Below are 21,715 nucleotides of genomic sequence, written 5' to 3' on the forward strand. Positions count from 1 at the left end.
ATCAGGGGAAGTGCTTGGGCATTGCCAGAGGGCACTGCCAGGGTACTTCCCTACCCTCCCCCCACCACCCCGGGGGCTGGACTTGCCTGTGAGCCTCTGACAAGTTCCCATTGCCTGGTTCACTTTGCTCCAGATCTGTTGTAAATCTTGCTAACCTGGCATCATGAGTTCTCACCAGCGTGAATCTCGTTTTTGTCCTCTCGTGAGATTTTGTGCCCCCATTATCCATTTACATCTGTGGAAAACGGTGTTGCAAAATCCCTGTAAATGGCTTGGATTTTCACCAAGTCAGGATGGCTTTGGAGTAGTTTTGAAAATGTCAGCAAGGACCTGATTCTGGGATCCTCAATCCCATTCCTGGGTTTTTTGATTTTTGGGAGCAAGCTGGTTTGGATCAAAAGCCCACATTGTGCACTCCCACCTTTACTGGCTCTACTGTGGAAATAGAAATGTCCGAGGCCTCCACAATTTTCATGGTGTTGCCCAGACTTTCAATGAGTGATACTTTACAGTCCCTCAAGAGCAGTCATGAACCATAATCTGTATTAGAAACATAGAAAAACTGCAGCACAAAACAGGCCCTTCGGCCCCACAAGTTGTGCCGAACATATCCCTACCTTTTAGGCCTACCTATAACCCTCCATCCTATTAAGTCCCATGTACTCATCCAGGAGTTTCTTAAAAGACCCTATTGAGTTTGCCTCCACCACCACTGACGGCAGCCGATTCCACTCGCCCACCACCCTCTGTGTGAAAAACTTAGGCCTAACATTTCCCCTGTACCTACCCCCCAGCACCTTAAACCTGTGTCCTCTCGTAGCAGCCATTTCTACCCTGGGAAAAAGCCTTTGAGAGTCCACCCGATCTATGCCTCTCAATATCTTATATACCTCTATCAGGTCTCCTCTCATCCTACGTCTCTCCAAGGAGAAAAGACCGAGCTCCCTCAGCCTATCCTCATAAGGCATGCCACTCAATCCAGGCAACATCCTTGTAAATCTCCTCTGCACCCTTTCAATCTTTTCCACATCCTTCCTATAGTGAGGCGACCAGAACTGAGCACAGTACTCCAAGTGGGGTCTGACGAGGGTCTTATATAGCTGCATCATTATCCCCGGACTCCTAAACTCAATCCCTCGATTGATAAAGGCTAGCACACCATATGCCTTCTTAACCACCTCCTCCACCTGCGGGGCCGATTTTAGAGTCCTATGGACCCGGACCCCAAGGTCCTTCTGATCCTCTACAGTACTAAGAGTCTTTCCCTTTATATTATACTCCTTTATCCCATTTGACCTGCCAAAATGGACCACTACGCATTTATCTGGGTTGAAGTCCATCTGCCACTTCTCCGCCCAGTCTTGCATCCTACCTATGTCCCTCTGTAACTTCTGACATCCCTCCAGACTATCCACAACCCCACCAACCTTCGTGTCGTCGGCAAACATACCAACCCATCCCTCCACTTCCTCATCCAGGTCATTTATGAAAATGACAAACAGCAAGGGTCTCAGAACAGATCCCTGGGGCACACCACTGGTGACCAACCTCCATTTAGAAAAAGACCCATCTATGCCCATTCTCTGTCTCCTTTGGGCAAGCCAGTTCTGGATCCACAGGGCAGCAGCCCCTTGGATCCCATGCCCTCTCACTTTTTCCAGAAGCCTTGCATGGGGGACCTTATCGAACGCCTTGCTAAAATCCATATAAACCACATCGACCACTTTCCCTTCGTCAATGTGTTGAGTCACATTTTCGAAGAACTCCACCAGACCCGTAAGGCACGATCTGCCTTTGACAAAGCCATGCTGAGTATTCTTGAGCATACTAAACCTCTCTAAATGCTCATAAATCTTGTCCCTCAGGATCTTCTCCATCAGCTTACCAACCACTGAGGTTAGACTCACCGGTCGGTAATTTCCTGGGCTATCCCTATTCCCCTTCTTGAAAATAGGAACCACATCCGCAATCCTCCAATCCTCTGGCACCTCTCCCATCTCCATCGACATAGGGGAAACATTATGTGTATTCGAACAGGTGCCGGGGTGTGGCAACTAGGGGATTTTCACAGTAACTTTATTGCAGTGTTAATGTAAGCCTACTTGTTACTAATAAATAAATAAAATAAATAAATTAAAAAGGTCAGTTCAAAAGGTCCTCCTCATGCCTCCAATGCCAATGTATGCATCCACCTCTTATGGCCACTCATATCCTCCAAACAAAGTTACGCCCGCCCACTCATCCTCTATGGTTCCTCATGCCCCTGCAAATGTATGTCTGTCCACCCATCCCCTATGTCTCCATATGCTCCCCATGCACAGGAATACCCCCACCCATCCACTATGGCACCTCATGCCCCCCACGCCACACCATAATGCCAATTCACCTTCTATACAACCAATGAACACAAGTCTCCGGCCCTGTTAGCCCCATGCACAAATCCTGCTGTGCTGTTGAATTTGGTGAGAAGCTGAACCAGGATTTGCACTGGGCTTTAAATAGTTTCTGATCCTCCCGGCCCGTTCCACCTGGTGTGATCAGGATCTTCCCCAGAAAGTCCGAGAACCCGATCCAAACTCACTTGCGTTCATTTTAATCTCATTTACAAGACTGAAATCAAATGCAGCAGCGTCCCAGTATGGTCCTGTACCCCTCCAGTAGGAATTCACCAGGGTGCAAAAAGGATCCTCCCAGGGAATTGGTGACTGGGTGTGCCCAGGCTGGCTGGAGGGATTCAGGTTGGGAGTCTCCCTGGGATGGGGATCATGTGGCTAGTCCTCTCTCTGTTGCTTTTAAAAGCTTTGAACTTTCTCTTAGCGTGTCAATTTCAAAGATCTGCGAGGTTGCACTGGCTAACCTGCTCTCTGTTGTAAAAGCTTTGAAGTATCTCTGAGCATGTCAATTTCAAAGAGCTGTAAAGATTATGGGGGATAGTCTTCTCTCTGTTGCTTTTAATAGCTTGGAAGTGCTTTGTTCATATTCCATTTCACATTCCATTAACTTTTCAAACCAGCTTGAGTGGCAGCTCCTGCCTCCTGGGGAAGTGCCAAGGGATGGGGCCTGCAGGGGAGGCCTTTCATTTGCCCATAGTGGGGTGTCACTTGAACTTGATGGGGGGGGGGGGGGGTGGAAACCTGATACCTTGATGCCAGAGAAGATGGGGGGGCAGTGTCATCGGATCATCCTGATGCCTGTGTGGCCTGACGGAGAGTGGGTGGCGCGGAGGGGTGGGGGGGGGGGGGGGTGGAAACACAAGGTGGAGGGAATGTGACTCAAACATTTAGTGGTGTAGTATTCCCCTTGTCTGTGGGGAGTTGCGATGTTCATGGGTTGGGGGAGGAGGGCCCATCACTTTATTTTGAGACTGGGGCATCCTTTAAAAAAGGCTCTCTGAGGAGTTGGTCTTGTCGGCATCTTTAGGTCACACACAGCTTACTCATGGCGAAAATCACCCAAACCTTCAGACATGTCTAAGTGTGGGTGATCCTGCTGACCTCGCGATGGGCATTACACCACTTTTCCCACTGGCGACCACACTTGGAAATCATTTGGGAGAATTACGCCCAGTATGTGTAAATGAAGCTTTAAACAAATCATTTATTGATAATTTTCCGCATTCTTAAAATAATCCATTTACTGCAGGCCAATGAAAGGGTCAAGCACCCAGATCCCTTAAAGTTTCAATGACTGAAACTGCAAATACTTCTAATCTCTTTATTCGATGTGAGTAAACATTGTGATCACAGATCAGAGAGCCAGAGCTGCCAATCAAGCAATTTTTTCACTGGGGCTCAGGTGCTTCAACAGGCTAATGGATTTCTGGGTTGTAAGTCATGCTTCAATATTTCACAACAGGGTTAAATTCCTCTGAATGCAATTTCTGGCATTCAGATTCATAAGTTTACTGAAGTTTGTGTGCACAATTTGAATAAACCCATTCGCAAATTTATTTTGTTTTACATAAAATCAGTGTTCTTCAAAGGATTTCATTTGGACTTCTCACATAATAAAGCACCAGAAAATAAACCCACAGCTTTTTTCAAAGGCAATACAGTGGATGGCAAATTTTGAACTATGCATTTCTGTTGATGTATGAAAACAGCAAATGTGCTCTTCATGATTTTCCACTGATTAATTTTAATGGAAGGGAACTGTGGGAAGCATGACTGCAATGTTCTGATGTCTACTGTAGTTAGGAGGCTTGAGATTGGCAACATATCTTTGAACATCAGCTTCACAGGGTAAGTTTCCAAGAAAAGCCATTGAAATAAATAGCAAAAATGAGTTACACAGCAAGTTATTTGTTCCTGGAAAAATAGGGAATTGAAGGAAATGGTGGAAAGGTGCATGGAGAACATACATTACAGGGAGGCATAAAAAGCCTGCTTTGTCTTCCTAAAATTTATGCTGTTTAGAAAAGGAGATTTAAGTCACTGACTTAAACACAAATGCAACATTTTGTTTAGCATTATTGGAATTTGTAATTGATGGCAACTTACCGATCACAGAGGTAAGCACAAACACCTGTTCCATCTTCTTCCCATCATTGTAGAAGGCAAAGTGCCAAGTTCCTGGATCCATGTATTCAATGAATCCTGCCTCCTGAAGGGTCATCAGGATCAAATTCCGAGGTGTATTTTTTGATTTGTCTGGAGGTTTGGTCTCCTGTTTAATCAACTGCTTTCCATCCAGGAGTTTCACAAAATCAAACTGAAGGGCCAAGATCAAACAAAATCAGTTGACAATATTCTTTGACAATAAGTGTACAGGGATTGTAGGTAGACACATGATTTTCCTCACTTTCGGGAAGACAATGGCGTCGTGAGAGTGTCACCGTGTTAGTAATCCAGAGGCCCAAGCTAATGCTCTGTGGGCATGGGTTCAAATCCCATCAGCACAGCTGCTGGAATTTAACTTCAACTAAAAAAAAAATCTGGATTAAAAGCTCATCTCAGGAATGGCAACCATGAAAGTATCATCGATTATTGTAAAAAGCCATATGGGTTCCCTTGCCTATTCTGGCCTACATGTGACTCCACACTCACAGCACAATTCTCCCAGTCCACCCACCACTGGAATTGTAGGGGATGAGACAGAAAATTCGGCGGACCATTCAAAGGTCCGTTGAACTCGAGCAGGAATATCCCATCTGGGGGCGCATGCGGAAGGAGAATCCTGCCCAGTGTGGTTGACTTTTAACTGCCTTTTGAAATAGCCTAGCAAGCCATTCAGTTCAAGGGACAATTTTAAAAGTTTAAGTTTATTTATTAGTGTCACAAGTAGGCTTACATCAATACTGCGATGAAGTTACTGTGAAAATACCCTAGTCGTCACACTCCAGCGCCTGTTTAGCTATACTGAGGGAGAATCCAGCATGGCCAATGCACCTAAACTTTCAGGCTGTGGGAGGAAACCGGAATATCCGGAGGAAACCCATACAGACACGTGGAGTATGTACAGACTCTGCACAGACCTGGACCAAAGCTGGCAATCGAATCTGGGTCCCCAGAGCTGTGAGGCAGCAGTGCTAGCCACTGTGACAAATAGGGATGGGCAACAAATACTGGCCTTGACCAGTGACACCACATCCCATGAAAAATTAAATAAAAAGAACCCTGTTCTGTGGTCAGGGTTTGGCCTAATTTAATGCATTTTACTCAAATGCAAGTAATTTGCTGATGACTTAGGCAATCAGATGTGCAGACCATGTGCGATGAGCTTCATTACTTCTCCATTAGATGCTCGAGGCAGAACCATTCCACCTCAGATATAAGTGATATTCTATTCATACCTTTTTATTCTGTGATAATCCTGTCAATTCATCAGCATTGGTACTATTAACCAAAGATGTTCTAGTGCCCTGAGGAAATAAGTAGCTTGTTTACAATGGATGTTCATGGGAAGTCAGAAATGGGAAAATATCTTAATTTCCTGTTGTTTAATATTCCTTCAATCATGCATACCCAATGATCTTTATTCCCTTCAACTGTGTTTGGATTTTGTATGGTAATATTTCTGTTGCTGGACCAGAAATCCAGAAGCCAGGAATTCAGAATCCAACCTTGGCAATTCGAGCATTTGGATTTGGTTTAAAAAAAAATTGGAAATGCAAAAGCTGGTACCAGTAAATGTCACCATAAACCAACTGGCTGTCAGAAATTCGTTGACTAGTGTTTTTAAGCAAGAAAATCTGGTGTCCTTATCCATTCTGGCCAATGCAATTCTAGTGCTACATTAATGTGGTTGACCCATATTTGTCCTCTGAGGTGCCTGGCAAGTAATTCAGTTGTATCAAATATTAACGGAGTATATCACAGTTTTTTAACGGTTTAAGAAGGTGGCCCATCAGCACTATCTTAGGGAAGGTAAGAATCAGCAATAAATACCATCCTTACTATTTGCTCCAACATCCTGAGAATAAAATTTTTAAAAAAGAAAACAAAGAAAAAATTTAAATATGCCTCAGAAATAAGTTACTTCTCAACTTTGGCAACCCACTTTGCGGAGGGAGATCTTGTTCAGAGAATATTCTCAGTGCATTGTTGAATGCTGCTGAACCTGCAATGCAAGGTTACATTCAAGGTTACTTGCCTCGTGCTACCCTGTCAATGAAAACCATGCCAGTACCTGTGTGTGTGTGGGTGGAAGGTTCCGCCGACCGTAAATCCCTAATAAGGCATCTTTTGCCAATGACACATTGAATTTCAGATAGAGGGAGTGCTCTGTGGTGACTTGAAACCGCCAGAACAGACCAGGTGGGATGGTCTGCATGACTTGCATTCCAATATCCACTTCTCCTGTGTCAATGGCTCTGCCTCGCTGCAACACATTCACCGACTTTCCTGGAAGAAATATAAAATAGGAAGCATTAACATTCAGATTAATCTCACAGCAGAACAACAGTCCTTTAGTAGAAAATTGTTATTTTTTCTAATTTCATTCCAATTTGCAATGAATTGGAAAAAAATAGTACCAAACTATTCCTGATCACATATAGAACATCAAACTCAACCCAGAAATCTTTCAATACACCAACAGATTCCCCCTTTTGTGCTCTCCAATATTCTTTGCTGCCCTGAAGTCATTTATTCCCTCCCAGGTATAAGGTTTTATGGTGAGTAATCCTTCATTATCTGTCCCAAGTGTCCATGACTTATGTATGACTGAGAGAGTTGGTCAGCCTGATCTTATGCTCACCTGGCATTCACACATGGACCCTTCCAGTAAAGGTGACTATAAGTGAATAGAGGTGGAAATATTGACCAATTTTTCTGTCCCCTTACCACGATACAGGAGTCACATGTAGAGTCAAATATAAAGCTCCTATCCTGTCAGAGATCAACCATTCAGTAAAAACCAGTAATTACATTTGGAAACCTCTTCCTCCTGCATCACTGTAGCTCAGGGTTGTCGACCTTGTCATGAGACATTTCTGATTGTTCGAGATTTCAATTTTCCACACTCTCATTCAGAACTAGCATTGAAACGTTTCATATTCAATTCAACTCTGTACAGAGCAACAGCATTCAGTGGAAAATAAATTATATGTGCCAAGAGATGATTACTTGAATTAATACATCTTCAGAGATACTTAGGACTGAATCTTGACAGTATGCACCGTTTTGTTTTGACAGGTTCCCCACCCAGCAATCAGTCCAATTGAGACAAAACGTATTATTTCATCACAGGAAAAGGACAATTACCAGGAGCAGGCTTGACATGGTTAAAAACTAGGATGTTCTAACTTTAGCAATTATAATTCTGAATTTCTGATAGTAGTAATTGCACGTTCAGCTTTCACTTTTTACAGTTTGATCTTGCAGTACCCAATGGGCTGAAACTTATGCCCTCCCCATTTAGCAATTTTTGTGGTGGGGGTGCACTTAACCAGGGCACACCAGCACACTCCTGCCTCCAATCCGATTAAAGTACATGGCAGGAACACCAGTGGACGGACTTCCCTCACACCACTTATTGAGGCCCTTAAGTGCTATGAACCCAATGGTAGGCCTGAAGGGGGCAGTTGTTCACCAGGCAAAATGCTGAATAAGTAAAAATGGCCCCCGGAAGATACCTCTCATTCAAAACCACTCTGTGCCTGATCGAGGGTCTCAACATTGGGAAAGGGGGCTCACTGAGAGTCACCAATCCCCTCGATCTTCTTTCCTTGAATTCCCCACCCCATGGACCACCCCCTCGCCTGCCATCACTCACCTCTGGGCCTCGGGTGGTTACAATTCTGGGAGCAGCCACCATCTCCCTGGAGGCGCTACGGTTTTAAAGAGCTGCTGGTCTTTGATTGACCAGCAATCCTCAGGGGGTGGGACTTCTGCTCCCAGGATGCTGATCCCAGGAAATTGTCCACTGCTGGCCTGTTAGCTGCTTGATTGGCAGGTACTACTGGTGGGCCTTCCCAAAAAAGAGACAATGCGGGGATCTCTATGGCTCTCCAGTTAGTGGCCGAGACTCCTGCTGCTGGCACAAGATTCCACCCAATATATGAGTTAGCCTGAGGTTGGAAAGATGCATTGTTCTGGAGGCCTATTTATGTCTTTCACTATTCATTTCCATCAATTTAATGTTTGAGTTCTTTTTTAAATTTCAAGCAAAGGGATAGGTTACCAGACCACTCAAAAGAAATAAAGATCGACAATTTTCTTTTAGTCTAAATGTGGCTGATCAGGTAACACGTGGGGAGGATGGCAGTTGAATTTTAGCATCTTTAGGGAGTAATTTCCTCTGTGTGTTAAGTCAGAAACACGTGCAACCTTCAATTTTCTGAAGTCTCATTATGCAATTGTCCATTGGAATCTTCATGTGATGAAAGGTTTTGTTTTACGATAACCAGACAAAATATTGGCAGCATGGTGGCACAGTGGTTAGCACTGCTGCCTCACAGCACCTGGGTTCAATTCCCGGCTCGGGTTACTGTCTGTGTGGAGTTTGCACCTTTTCCCTGTGTCTGCATGGGTTTCCTCTGGGCGCTCCTGGTTCCTCCCACAGTCCAAAGATGTGCAGGTTAGGTGGATTGGCCATGCTAAATTGACCCTTAGTGCCAGGGGGTTAGCAGAGTAAATACGTGGGGTTACGGGGATAGGGCCTGGGTGGGATTTGTGGTCGGTGCAAACTCGATTGGCCAAATGGCCTCCTTCTGCACGTGGTAAACTAAGGATGGGATTGTCCGTTCCCGTTCATGTCAACGGACGTTTGGCGACAGGTATGGAAAATATTGCCAGTAGTGCAAGGTTGCATTTTAAATCAGACTGAAAGCATGACACAATTGTCCCCTCCCCCATCCATGACAGACTGCATTGCTTACACATTATAATCAGGACGAGGCATCGGAATCATCCCCCCATCAAAAAATCCATCCAATGCCATGATGACAGGACAGCGTGAAGCCTGACTGGTCTCCAAATGCTCCCGGCCAGCAGACATCCCAGGGAGCTCAGGTAAGTGCAGCACTCAGGGGACAGAATCATGCCCAGCTACTGTCTGGGTGGTGCCCGGGCACTACACAGGCAGTGCCCATTTGGTGCCTGTGTATTACTGGGGGCTCCTGTGTGAACTGATATTTTCACTGTGCGTGAGGGTGGCCTTTAAAAATGGCGCCCTGGATTATCTAGTGTCTAAATTGATAGTGGGGTAGGTAAATAGAGGCTGCTCCGCCTGTGATACATAGTGGACCCATGACTTTAAGTTTTTTTTCAAAGTTCCAGACAATATGGAGGAGAAAACAACTGGTCGATGCCTCTTTTGCCACCTGACATTGGCCCTTGCTGATATCAAGGAAAATTCCTAAGGCCTAAGTTTTCATAAGCTCTGGGATGTTAATCGGTTCAATAGGGTAAGCAGTTGTTCTCCGAATGTAAACTTCACTAGCTGTATAGTTCTGAATTAACTTTGTGTCAGATAATCAGTAGGAGTCAGGCTGCCAGCATTCTTTCCAGGAATATCTTATTTTTAAATTGGAAAAAAAACTGAAAATGTGTTATCCGCACATGGTGGTAACTTGACAATTTAGCAATCTAAATTGCCAGTCTGAAGCTGAGGACATTGCCAGTGTGGGAGTACTCTTCATTCCCTGCCAATCTCCCTTATCTTCTGACTGAAGGATGGTGGGGGGAGCCTACTTCAGGATGATAGATAAGCCAGCTTCCACACTACAATTTCACCACAAATTGACAAACCTTCTCCTTCCGCTTATTTTCAAATTGACCATGCAATGCGCCCTAACATAAATACTCAAGGCTGAGAAGGCAGCCTGACTTTTCAGAATTGACCTTGTTTATGGATATGATAGTTGTTGATTAGCTTGTCTATATTTAAAAAGTATGACCTGAGGATGTATGAATATTTCTGAAACTCTTAAATAACAACAAATTAGATACAAAATACCTAGGCCTTTCCATTATAATAGAATTCCTATGGCGCAGAAGGAAGGACGTGATCCTCTTCGAAAGGGTGATTTCCATCGATGGAACCATACCTTAGCAAAGGATGAACAGGTTCAGAAGTGAAATAGGAGAAAGAAAATTTGAGGAAGCAACTTCCAACTTCTTGCAGAATTAGTTCAGAAAGTAAACCAAGTAGAAGTTGAGAAGGTAGAGAGACAATTCAACTTTGGTTTGGCACTGGGAGAAACTTAATTATCATAGGAAGGATTTAAATTATGCACGTTTGTAGATCAGTTCATTTTTCTATTATTCTATTCTGTACAGCCTGATAAATTGTTCTACACTATATATCAGACAGTAACTTTTTTCTTTAATTCCGCTACATAAATAATTTGGCAATATCAATAACTGATGTCACAAACCAATAATAGTCTTTGATAATCTACATCATTGTACTAGGACATTATCTGGCATCATTGTCTTCAAAAATTGCTACGAAAATGATAGGAAAATTTATTTCCTAAAAAAAAGTTATTGACCGGATGTGTAAATGTAAATCAGTAAATTCAGGACGGTAAAGTTTTCCAACCGCGCTTGCCCCAAGACCAGAAATTCCCGCCCGAGGTCAATGGACCTGTGCATGGTCTTATCCCGCTCGCTACTATTCCTGTGGCAGGCAGAATGGGAAAATTTGAGAATGAACAATTCAATTCAATGGTTGACAAGGGAAGGGCCGTGGATGTCATGTATATGGACTTTAGTAAAGCATTTGACAAAGTCCCTCATGGTAGGTTGGTGCAAAAGGTTGGATCTCATGGGGTAAAGGGGGAGCTGGCTAGATGGGTGGAGAACTGGCTTGGTCACAGAAGACAGAGGGTGGTAGTGGAAGGGTCTTTTTCCGGCTGGATGCCTGTGACTAGTGGTGTTCTACAGGGCTCTGTATTGGGACCTCTGCTGTTTGTGATTTATATAAACGATCTGGAAGAAGGTGTAACTGGGGTGATCAGTAAGTTTGCGGACGACACGAAAATGGCTGGACTTACAGATAGTGAGGAACATTGTCAGAGGCTACAGAAGGATATAGGTAGTCTGGAAATTTGGGCAAAGAAATGGCAGATGGAGTGATGCGAAGTGATGCATTTTGGTAGAACTAACATAGGGGGGAGCTATACGATAAATGGCAGAACCATAAAGGGTGTAGATACGCAGAGGGACCTGGGTGTGCAAGTCCACAGATCCTTGAAGGTGACATCACAGGTGGAGAAGGTGGTGAATAAGGCATATGGCATGCTTGCCTTTATAAGACGGGGCATAGAGTATAAAAGTTGGGGTCTGATGTTGCAGTTGTATAGAACGCTGGTTCGGCCGCATTTGGAATACTGCGTCCAGTTCTGGTTGCCACACTACCAGAAGGACGTGGAGGCTTTAGAGAGAGTGCAGAGGAGGTTTACCAGGATGTTGCCTGGTATGGAGGGGCTTAGTTATGAGGAGAGATTGGATAAAATGGGGTTGTTCTCACTGGAAAGACGGAGGATGAGGGATGACCTAATAGAGGTGTATAAAATTATGAAAGGCATAGATAAGGTGAACGGTGGGAAGCTTTTTCCCAGGTCGGTGGTGACGTTCACAAGCGGTCATAGGTTCAAGGTGAGGGGGGGAGGTTTAACACGGATATCAGAGGGACGTATTTTACACAGAGGGTGGTGGGGGCCTGGAATGCGCTGCCGGGCAAAGTGGTGGAGGCGGACACACTGGGAACGTTTAAGACTTATCGAGATAGCCACATGAACGGAGTGGGAATGGAGGGATACAAAAGAATGGTCTAGTTTGGACCAGGGAGCAGCGCGGGCTTGGAGGGCCGAAGGGTCTGTTCCTGTGCTGTATCGTTCTTTGTTCTTTTGTTTGTAAGCCTGTTGAACAGGTGTACTATCTTGTAAGTTTGTAAGGGCGGCATGGTGGCACAGTGTTAGCACTGCTGCCTCACAGCGCCAGGAACCCTGGTTCAATTCCAGCCTTGGGTGACTGTCTGTGTGGAGTTTGCACGTTCTCCCCGTGTTTGCACGTTCTCCCTGTGTTTGCATGTTCTCCCCGTGTCTGTATGGGTTTCCTCTAGGTGCTCCGGTTTCCTCCCATAGTCCAAAGATGTGTGAGTTAGGTGGATTGGCCATGCTAAATTGCCCCTTAGTGTCAGGGTATTAGCAAGGTAAATGGGATAGGGCCTGGGTGGAATTGTTGTTGGTTCAGGCTTGATAGGCCAAATGGCCTTCTTCTGTACTGTAGGGATTCTATGATTCTTCTAAAGGATAGTCATGGTCATAGTCATAGAGGTTTACAGCATGGAAACAGGCCCTTCGGCCCAACTTGTCCGTGCCGGCCTTTTTTTTGAACCATTTAGCTAGTCCCAATTGCCCGCCTTTGGCCCATATTCCTCTAAACCCATCGTACCCACGTAACTGTCTAAACACTTTTTAAAAAACAAAATTGTACCCGCCTCTACCACTATCTCTGGCAGCTTGTTCCAGACCCTCACCACCCTCTGTGTGAAAAAATTGCCCCTCTGGACACTTCTGTATTTCTCCCCTCTCACCTTAAACCTATGCACTCTAGTTTTAGACTACCCTACCTTTGGGAAAAGATATTGACTATCTAGCTGATCTGTGCCCCCCATTATTTTATAGACCACTACAAGATCGCCCCTCAGCCTCCTACGTTCCAGAGAAAAAAGTCCCAGTCTATTCAAACTCTCCTTATAACTCAAACCATCAAGTCCCGGTAGCATCCTCGTAAATCTTTCCTGCACTCTTTCTAGTTTAATAATATCCTTTCTATAATAGGGTGGCCAGAATCGTACACAGTGCTCCTTCCTAAAGGTAGCTTTAAATGAATAATTAACAACTTATTTTATTCAACCAACCGGGAACTTTAACTAAACCAGTAACAATTTTAATTAAAGGATGGCTCGACTGAAATGCTGTTCAAATAAAGATAAGGATCATTTAGTACCAAAACAGTAATAACAGAATCTTAGTCACTCTCAAAAAAACTAGATACAACCAGGTCTGGTGGCTTGGAAAAGATTTGGAGGTTCTTCTGTAGTTGTCTGCTGTCTGTAAGCGCTGTCCGATTGGGTACTTTTCGCTGGTTGAATGGTGAGTTCTCTTAAGGCATATCTGAAGCTGGCAGAGTTAAGAACCAACTGTTGATCTCACTGCCTTTAACTGCTTCAGCTGATCTGATCCTGGCTCTGGCACAAGCGGTGTTCCTCTGAGAAGGCTGTTCCCCTGGCCTCTATACGTGTGATGACCTCACAATTGGTCTGAGGTTGTAAACAACAGCAAATTCAAATCTGATCGGCTCTTAATGGCTGATTGTCTTTTTTTTAAACTGATAGGCTATTAGAATGTTACCTGTTACCAAGGCAACCCTGATGCTCGGCCCTCGAAACAAATGTCACAACTTAGAGTTGCCCCTTAGCGTCCAAGATGCGCAGGCTAAGGGGACCGGCCATGCCATTAAGGCCTCTGAAAAGTTACAGGGGATGAAACAATCTTTTTCCAGTGCTAACATCTCACTCACCTAGAGCTACCTGGGATAATCACATTAATCTACATACTTTCTGTATCCATTCACATCTTTCTTTTCAAATATTTATCTAATGCCCTTTTCCATTATGTCTTCAGTCCATTTATCTGACTCCCTTTTCCATTATGTCTTCAATGATCAACTATGGTAAAGCATTCTACATTATGATAGCCAATAGACTGAAACATTTCTTCAAACTCAATGGGTGGGATTTTCTGGACATGCTCACCCGAAAACCAGAAATTCCTGCCCGAGGTCAACGGAACTTTCCATGGTCCACTATGGGAATTGTAGCGGGCAGAATGGGAAAATTCACCCCTATAATCATGGAACTCTATAAACACAGTGAAAGTACATTTATTGCGCAGACTGTTTTAAGGAGTCAGCTCACTAGCACCTTCTTAAGAATAATTATGGTGGACAGCAAATGTTGGCCTGTTATTATTGAAGACAATCATGTCCAAGCACAAGCAATGACATGGATCATCAAAGAGTATTCGTTTAGTGACATAAATAACGTGGTAATGTCAAAAGCCTCTATAATGGAATTAAAGTACAAAATACTGCCATGCATCTATTTTAAAACAATTACAATAGAATAATAGAAAACTGATCTACAAAATGTGGATAATTTAAATCCCTCCTATTAGAATAAGAATTCCCCTAGCGCCAGAGTACCGTGCTTATTTTCATTGGAATTAATTGAACTGACTTTCTACCTTTTGAACGTCAACTTTGTTTGTTTTTCAAAATAATTCTAATAGATATTGTTTCCTCAAATTTTCCTTTGATATCCACATCTCATGAGTTAATAAAAAAAATCCTGTCCCTTTGACAGCCTTTCATTAATTCAGAATCTCCAGTTAGGTTCTCATCATCCTATTCGCCCCTATAAAAATACCAATTTTATTAGCCTTTCTTCATAACCATAACCTCTCACTGATGTATAGTTCCCATGGACAGAATTTTCCCAACAATATGGCGGCGAGAATGGATATGACTGGGCACACAATTTTCTGTCCCAGCTGGCTTCCAATTTGATGCCATTATCCTGCCCTCAATGAAGTTTGCTGGAGGCAAGCTCAAGGTGAAACCAGCTACATGCCCACTAAAAGTGGGTAGCACAGTGAGATATTGCAAAGGCTAAGTAAGGCCGATTGGCTCCACAAATATCCCCATCCTCAATGATGGAGGGGGCGGGGGGGGGGAGAGTCCAGTACTTATAATACATAAAATGACAAAGCTGATCATTTGCAACCATCTTCACACAGACATTCAGAGTGGATGATTCATCTCTGCCTCCTCCCGAGGTTCCCAGTATCATGAGTTGCCAGCCTTCAGCCAGTTCAAATCACTCCACGTGATATCAAGAAACAGCTTAAGGTGATGGGCTCTGACAACATTCCAACAATAGGACTGAAGACTTGGGCTCCAGAACTAGCCATGCCTCTAGCCAAGCTGCTCCAGTGCAGATGTAAGAACATAGAACATAGAACATAGAACAGTACAGCACAGAACAGGCCCTTCGGCCCACGATGTTGTGCCGAGCTTTATCTGAAACCAAGATCAAGCTATCCCACTCCCTATCATCCTGGTGTGCTCCATGTGCCTATCCAATAACCGCTTAAATGTTCCTAAAGTGTCTGACTCCACTATCACTGCAGGCAGTCCATTCCACACCCCAACCACTGTCTGCGTAAAGAACCTACCTCTGATATCCTTCCTATATCTCCCACCATGAACCCTATAGTTATGCCCCCTTGTAATAGCTCCATCCACCCGAGGAAATAGTCTTTGAACGTTCACTCTATCTATCCCCTTCATCATTTTATAAACCTCTATTAAGTCTCCCCTCAGCCTCCTCCGCTCCAGAGAGAACAGCCCTAGCTCCCTCAACCTTTCCTCATAAGACCTACCCTCCAAACCAGGCAGCATCCTGGTAAATCTCCTCTGCACTCTTTCCAGTGCTTCCACATCCTTCTTATAGTGAGGTGACCAGAACTGCACACAATACTCCAAATGTGGTCTCACCAAGGTCCTGTACAGTTGCAGCATAACCCCACGGCTCTTAAACTCCAACCCCCTGTTAATAAAAGCTAACACACTATAGGCCTTCTTCACAGCTCTATCCACTTGAGTGGCAACCTTTAGAGATCTGTGGATAAGGACCCCAAGATCTCTCTGTTCCTCCACAGTCTTCAGAACCCTACCTTTGACCCTGTAATCCACATTTAAATTAGACCTACCAAAATGAATCACCTCACATTTATCAGGGTTAAACTCCATTTGGCATTTTTCAGCCCAGCTTTGCATCCTATCTATGTCTCTTTGCAGCCTACAACAGCCCTCCACCTCATCCACTACTCCACCAATCTTGGTGTCATCAGCAAATTTACTGATCCACCCTTCAGCCCCCTCCTCTAAGTCATTAATAAAAATCACAAAGAGCAGAGGACCAAGCACTGATCCCTGTGGCATTCCACTAGCAACCTGCCTCCAGTCCGAAAATTTTCCATCCACCACCACCCTCTGTCTTCGATCAGATAGCCAGTTACCTATCCAATCGGCCATCTTTCCCTTTATCCCACACCTCCTTACTTTCATCATAAGCCGACCATGGGGGACCTTATCAAACGCCTTACTAAAATGGAGTCAATGGGAATCAAACGCCTGACTAAAATGTAACACCAGCATCTACTCGGCAATGTTAAAAATTGCCCAGGAATGCCCGGTCCACGAAAAGCAGGACAAATCCAACCCAGCCAATTACAAATCCATTAGCCTACTCTCGATCATCAGCAAAGTGGTGGAAGGGGTCATTGACAGAGTTATCAAATAATACTTGCTCTGCTATAACCTGTTAACTGAGCCTCGGTTTGGGCTCTGCTTGGGTTATTCTTTTAAAAGTTTATTTATTAATCACAAGTGAGCCTTACATTAACACTACAATAAAGTTACTGTGAAATTCCCCTAGCGCCTGTTCGGGTCAATACACCTAACCAGCACATCTTTCAGAATGTGGGAGGAAACCGGAGCCCCCGGAGGAAATCCACACAGACATGGGAAGAACTCCACACAGACAGTGACCCAAGCCAGGAATCGAACCAGGACCTTGGTGCTGTGAAGCAGCAGTGCTAACCACTGTGCTACTGTGCCGCCCATACCTCATTACAACCTATCCAAACATGGACAAATGAGCTGAACTCCATAGGTGAGGTGAGAGTGACTGTCCTTGACGTCAAGGTAACATTTAACCGAGTATGGCATCAAAGAGCCCTGGCAAAACTGGAGTCAATGGGAATCAGAGGGAAATCTCTCCAGTGGTTGGAGTCAAACCTTGCACAAAAGAAAATGATTGTGGTTATTGGAAGTCAATCATCTCAGTCTCAGCACATTCATGCAGGAGTTCCTCATGATAGTGTGTGTGAAGCCCAACCATCTTCACCTGCTTCATCAATGACCTTCCCTCTGTCATAAGGTCAGAAGTGTGGATGTTTGCAGATGACTGCATTGTACAGCGCAATCCTGAAGCAGTGCATGTCTAGATGCAGCAAGACCTGCATAACATTCAGGCTTGGGCTGGTAAGTAGCATGTATAATTTGCATCACACATGTGCCAGACAATGACCATGTATAAAACATCGATTTGCATGTAACCAATTATGGTCTTTCTGCCTCCACTCCACTGTGAAAAATGCATATATTTTCACCCTGGGCTTTCTGACCTTTCACTTCATTAAAAATCAAATCGATTCAGGGCATACTTTCCTTTCCCTGCTCCGTTTCCTAAAATGTACTTATTTTGGCACCCATCTGTGCTTTCTGCTCGAATGCTGACATCCTTATGCATTCTCTCTCAAAGTTTGCTATCTCATCAACATTATTTCGCCTTTGCCTGTGTCAAAATAATTGACATAAGTAGAAAAGTCTCCAAGTAAAACCCACATTATGGTCATTAAAATATGTTATTTTTGATTTGATGCGATAGTGTAACATTGGAAGAATCAGTAACCTATTTTTGACATTTCTAGAGGTAATAATTCCAATCTTGGTGTAACGTTTATCACCTTCCAATCTTTAGTCTAATCCTATTTCCATAAATCTTTGGAAAAAGCTGGTTGGTGCCTCTAGCAGCTGTTCCCAAACCACCTCCAATAAGATGAAATATATACTTTACCTGCCGGATGATATTTTACTTTCAGTTCTATTAACTAATTAATTCTGCATCCCTTTGAATATTTAATTCTAGTATTGACATATGCACACAATCCTTAGACACTCTCATAGCTTATTTTCACCTTCTCCTGCAAAATCAGAAAATATTTCCAATATTCCCTCACTCCCAATTACAAGTTTTCACAAAGTCTCAGCCTTTCCTAGATTAATCTTACAGTTTTACCTCGTGCTTTAAGATGTCCTGAGCAAGTGGAAGCAAGCAAAGTCATTCATCCTTTAATGCATGAACAAATATCCTTGCTATTTCCCTTTCTGTTGACTGCTCACCCTCTCAGGTGCTCCCTTTCTGTTTTCCTCATTTCTTTATGTGATTTCCACCTTTTTTTTATAGCTCTCAGTTTTCTTCGAAATGAAACATCTCTTTTATCATTCATACCTTAAAACTCCTACGGCTGGTCCAGTGTTTGTTTTTAAATTTTGTTCAACAATTAATCAATGCCAGATCCCTGTGAAGCCACTGAAATAAGTTAATTTACACCTTCACACGGACTCCTCTTTTCCATGACCTAATTTCAATGTAAACCTATTTCATATTCATGTTTTCTCAGGCATTCAGGTCACTTATTTGTCTTATGTCAACACAGAGGAATAGTTTCAGCTTTGCTTTCTTCCTTTTCAAACATGCAATATAGTGCTCAAAGAAAAAGTCCTGGGTCCGCACTGTTTTGATCATAAAACCATAGAATCCCAACAGTGCAGATGGAGACCATTTGATTCATTGGGCCCTATTTTACCATTTTGATTCTAAATGCTGGGTGGACTTGAAACTGGTAGTGTTTCGGATTTTTAGACCCGTTCTCAGGCTGCACTCTGCCTGAAAAAATATCAGTGATTTTGAATCATGCTGCACAAGCCTGTGGGCGGGGCTTAACATGCCCAGATTCCTGCAGATCGGTGCCTCCAACTTCGCATGCGCAGAAGAAAAATGATAGAATGCGGCTCCCCTGTCACATCGCTCCCAGGCTGAGTAATGCCTTCCCCTGACCCCCACAGACATTGCCCCACCCCCACAACATTCGTGACCCCCTCATCCCCCCACCACCCCGCCACCCAGACTGATCGCGGGCCCCTCCGCCCCTTCCCCCTCACTGATCTCAGGCAGAGTGGCAGTGGACCCCCCCCCCCCTTCCACCTCACTGAACGCAGGCATTTAAATGGCCATCACGTCTGTTTCGGGCACGGTCCTGATCTCGGCCATTTTTGGGAGCATTAAGCCCCGCCCACAGGCTTGTGCAGCGCGATTCGGAATCACTGATATTTTTTCAGGCAGCGTGCCAGTTTCAAGTCCGCCCAGCATTTAGAATCAAAATGGTAAAATAGGGCCCAATGGATCAAATGGTCTCCATCTGCACTGTTGGGATTCTATGGTTTTATGATCAAAATAGTGCGGACCCAGGACTTTTTCTTTGAGAATTATATTGCATGTTTGAAAAGGAAGAAAGCAAAGCTGAAACTATTCCTAGGTGTTGACATAAGGGGTAAAGGGGGACCTGGCGCGGAAGCGGGCACTTGTGGCGCTACTTGCTTCACACCCGACTTTACCAAGTTTTCGCACCCATTTTCGGTACTTGATGGTAAAATCAGGCCCATCGTGTCTGCACCGACTCTCCAACAGAGTATCCCACCCAGGCCCTATCCCCGAAACTCCACATCTCTAACCTGCTAACCCCGCTAACCTACACATCTTGGGACACTAAGGGGCAATTTAGCATGGCCAATCCATCTACTCCAATCAGAGACTTTTGTCTTATCCAGTCTAATTCAGGACAATAAATGTCCTCCCATACTTCCTCTACAACAATGGTTACACTTCATTGGCTCTAAAGCACATTAGAATATCCCAAGGTCAAGACAGGAGTGAATATTCATAGAAATCATAGAAAACTTACGGTACAGAAAGAGGCCATTCGGCCCATCGAGTTTGCACTGACCACAATCCCACCCAGGCCCTACCCCCATATCCCTACAGATTTACCCACTAATCCCTCTAACCTACGCATCTCAGGACACTAAGGGCAATTTTTTAGCATGGCCAATCAACCTAACCCGCACATCTTTGGACTGAATATTGTAATCTACCAATTTCTGAAACCACTAAAAATGGCTCTAAATTGCCTACTTGTCTCATCCTCAATTGATTTGGTATGTTTAGTGGCTATAAAAATTCTTATAACATTCCTTGCTATTTAACTTTTCCCTTGTAGACTGAGTACCATAATAATTTTTTCACTTTCAATGTGTGTTTAATTGTTGAGGCTAAATTACTTTCTTTTTCCCTGCTCTTCATCTTTGAAAATATAATAGCTTTGTTTCCAGTCTTGGCCTGGCTAAAAGAAGCACTTCTGTCAAATCTGTAATATCATACTAGCTTTTGTACTTGACATGGAAAGCAGCCAAAGAAAATTAATCAAACAATACAAACTCAACTTTCAGTTGGAAAAATTGCAAGATCCTCTTTACTATTTTGACTTTGACAAAGAAATGTCATGGATGTCCATAATCGCCGGTGTGTTAATCCCGGTTGTTATCCAAATGTTCATAATAGAGAAAAAGCAGACTGTGGGACTTTGAATATGTCATGCCTGAAATTAGACTTGGAAAATGCAGATCTCCAGTTTGTCTTTTGAAAAACGCAAATAAACTCTCAAATCTTCATCGGCTTAAGGAACAAATCAATTTAGATGCCTATTGGTGCTTGCAGTGAAAGTTTGCAAAATTGAACATGCTTACATGTGGTTGAAAGTTCGCTTCACTTCTTTTGGAGGGCAGGTGAATGTACAGCTGAGGTCCCAGTTTTTCAGCATATTGAGGTTTTAAGTATTTTTCTCATAAAAGAAATAAATAACATAATAGGAAAATTTAATCATGTCTTTCATTTTCTCAAAACTTTAGAGGTTAGGCAATGGATTTTTCCCTTGCCACTAGGGAGAATCAGATTTCAAGACTTTCGTCAGCCGTAAGTGACGATATTATGCCTTTAAGAAGTGTATTTCAATCATGTTCCTTTGCAGGATATTTCCAACAAGCCTGGAAGTTGTCGGCACCGTTTTGTCTGCAGCCGGTGTCTCTAATTGTTATTGAAGCCATATAATGGACATCATGTTTATTTTTAATCTGGTCTAATGCAGTGTACTGGGGTTTTATGGTTCTTTGGGGATTGCTGGGTGGAGCTTGATTTGGGGATGGTTGACAAATCAGATCAGGTGATGCCTGGGGGAACAGTTTTTCTCCACAGAAAAGTCCAAGGTTTAAGTTGCAGTTTAGTTGCTGTTAGAAGCTAGTGGAGGAAGGCAGTGTTTCTCTCTCTCTCTCTCTGCCAGAGGTTTAATGGAAAGTTCCAGGACTGGGAAGCCTCAGAAATTTAATCCAACATCCAAAGGACCAATTCACAGCAGGTGTTAAAAAGCTGAAAACCCAGCATCATGTGAGCATTCTTGCTTTTTGTGTCAATTCTAGAAAGGGGTGTGTGTTTGACTTGGAACATCATAGATAGCTAGCTG

At 43.7% G+C, this 21,715-nt stretch overlaps 1 protein-coding gene across 4 annotated transcripts in view; it reads right to left on the minus strand.

Annotated features, from left to right (window-relative positions):
* The window catches only part of tenm1 (teneurin transmembrane protein 1), a 770,685-nt gene that overhangs the window by 226,248 nt on the left and 522,722 nt on the right, over window positions 1–21,715 (minus strand). For all 4 annotated transcript variants that reach the window (XM_078211359.1, XM_078211358.1, XM_078211357.1 and 1 more), the window contains 2 exons: window positions 6,628–6,842; window positions 4,500–4,710 (listed from right to left, as the gene is read on the minus strand). In XM_078211359.1, the coding sequence (XP_078067485.1) occupies window positions 4,500–4,710; window positions 6,628–6,842 (426 nt within the window). The remainder of the gene's footprint in view (window positions 1–4,499; window positions 4,711–6,627; window positions 6,843–21,715) is intronic.

The sequence above is a fragment of the Mustelus asterias genome, chromosome 4 (assembly GCF_964213995.1).
Source record: "Mustelus asterias chromosome 4, sMusAst1.hap1.1, whole genome shotgun sequence".
Classification (NCBI taxonomy): Eukaryota; Metazoa; Chordata; class Chondrichthyes; order Carcharhiniformes; family Triakidae; genus Mustelus; species Mustelus asterias.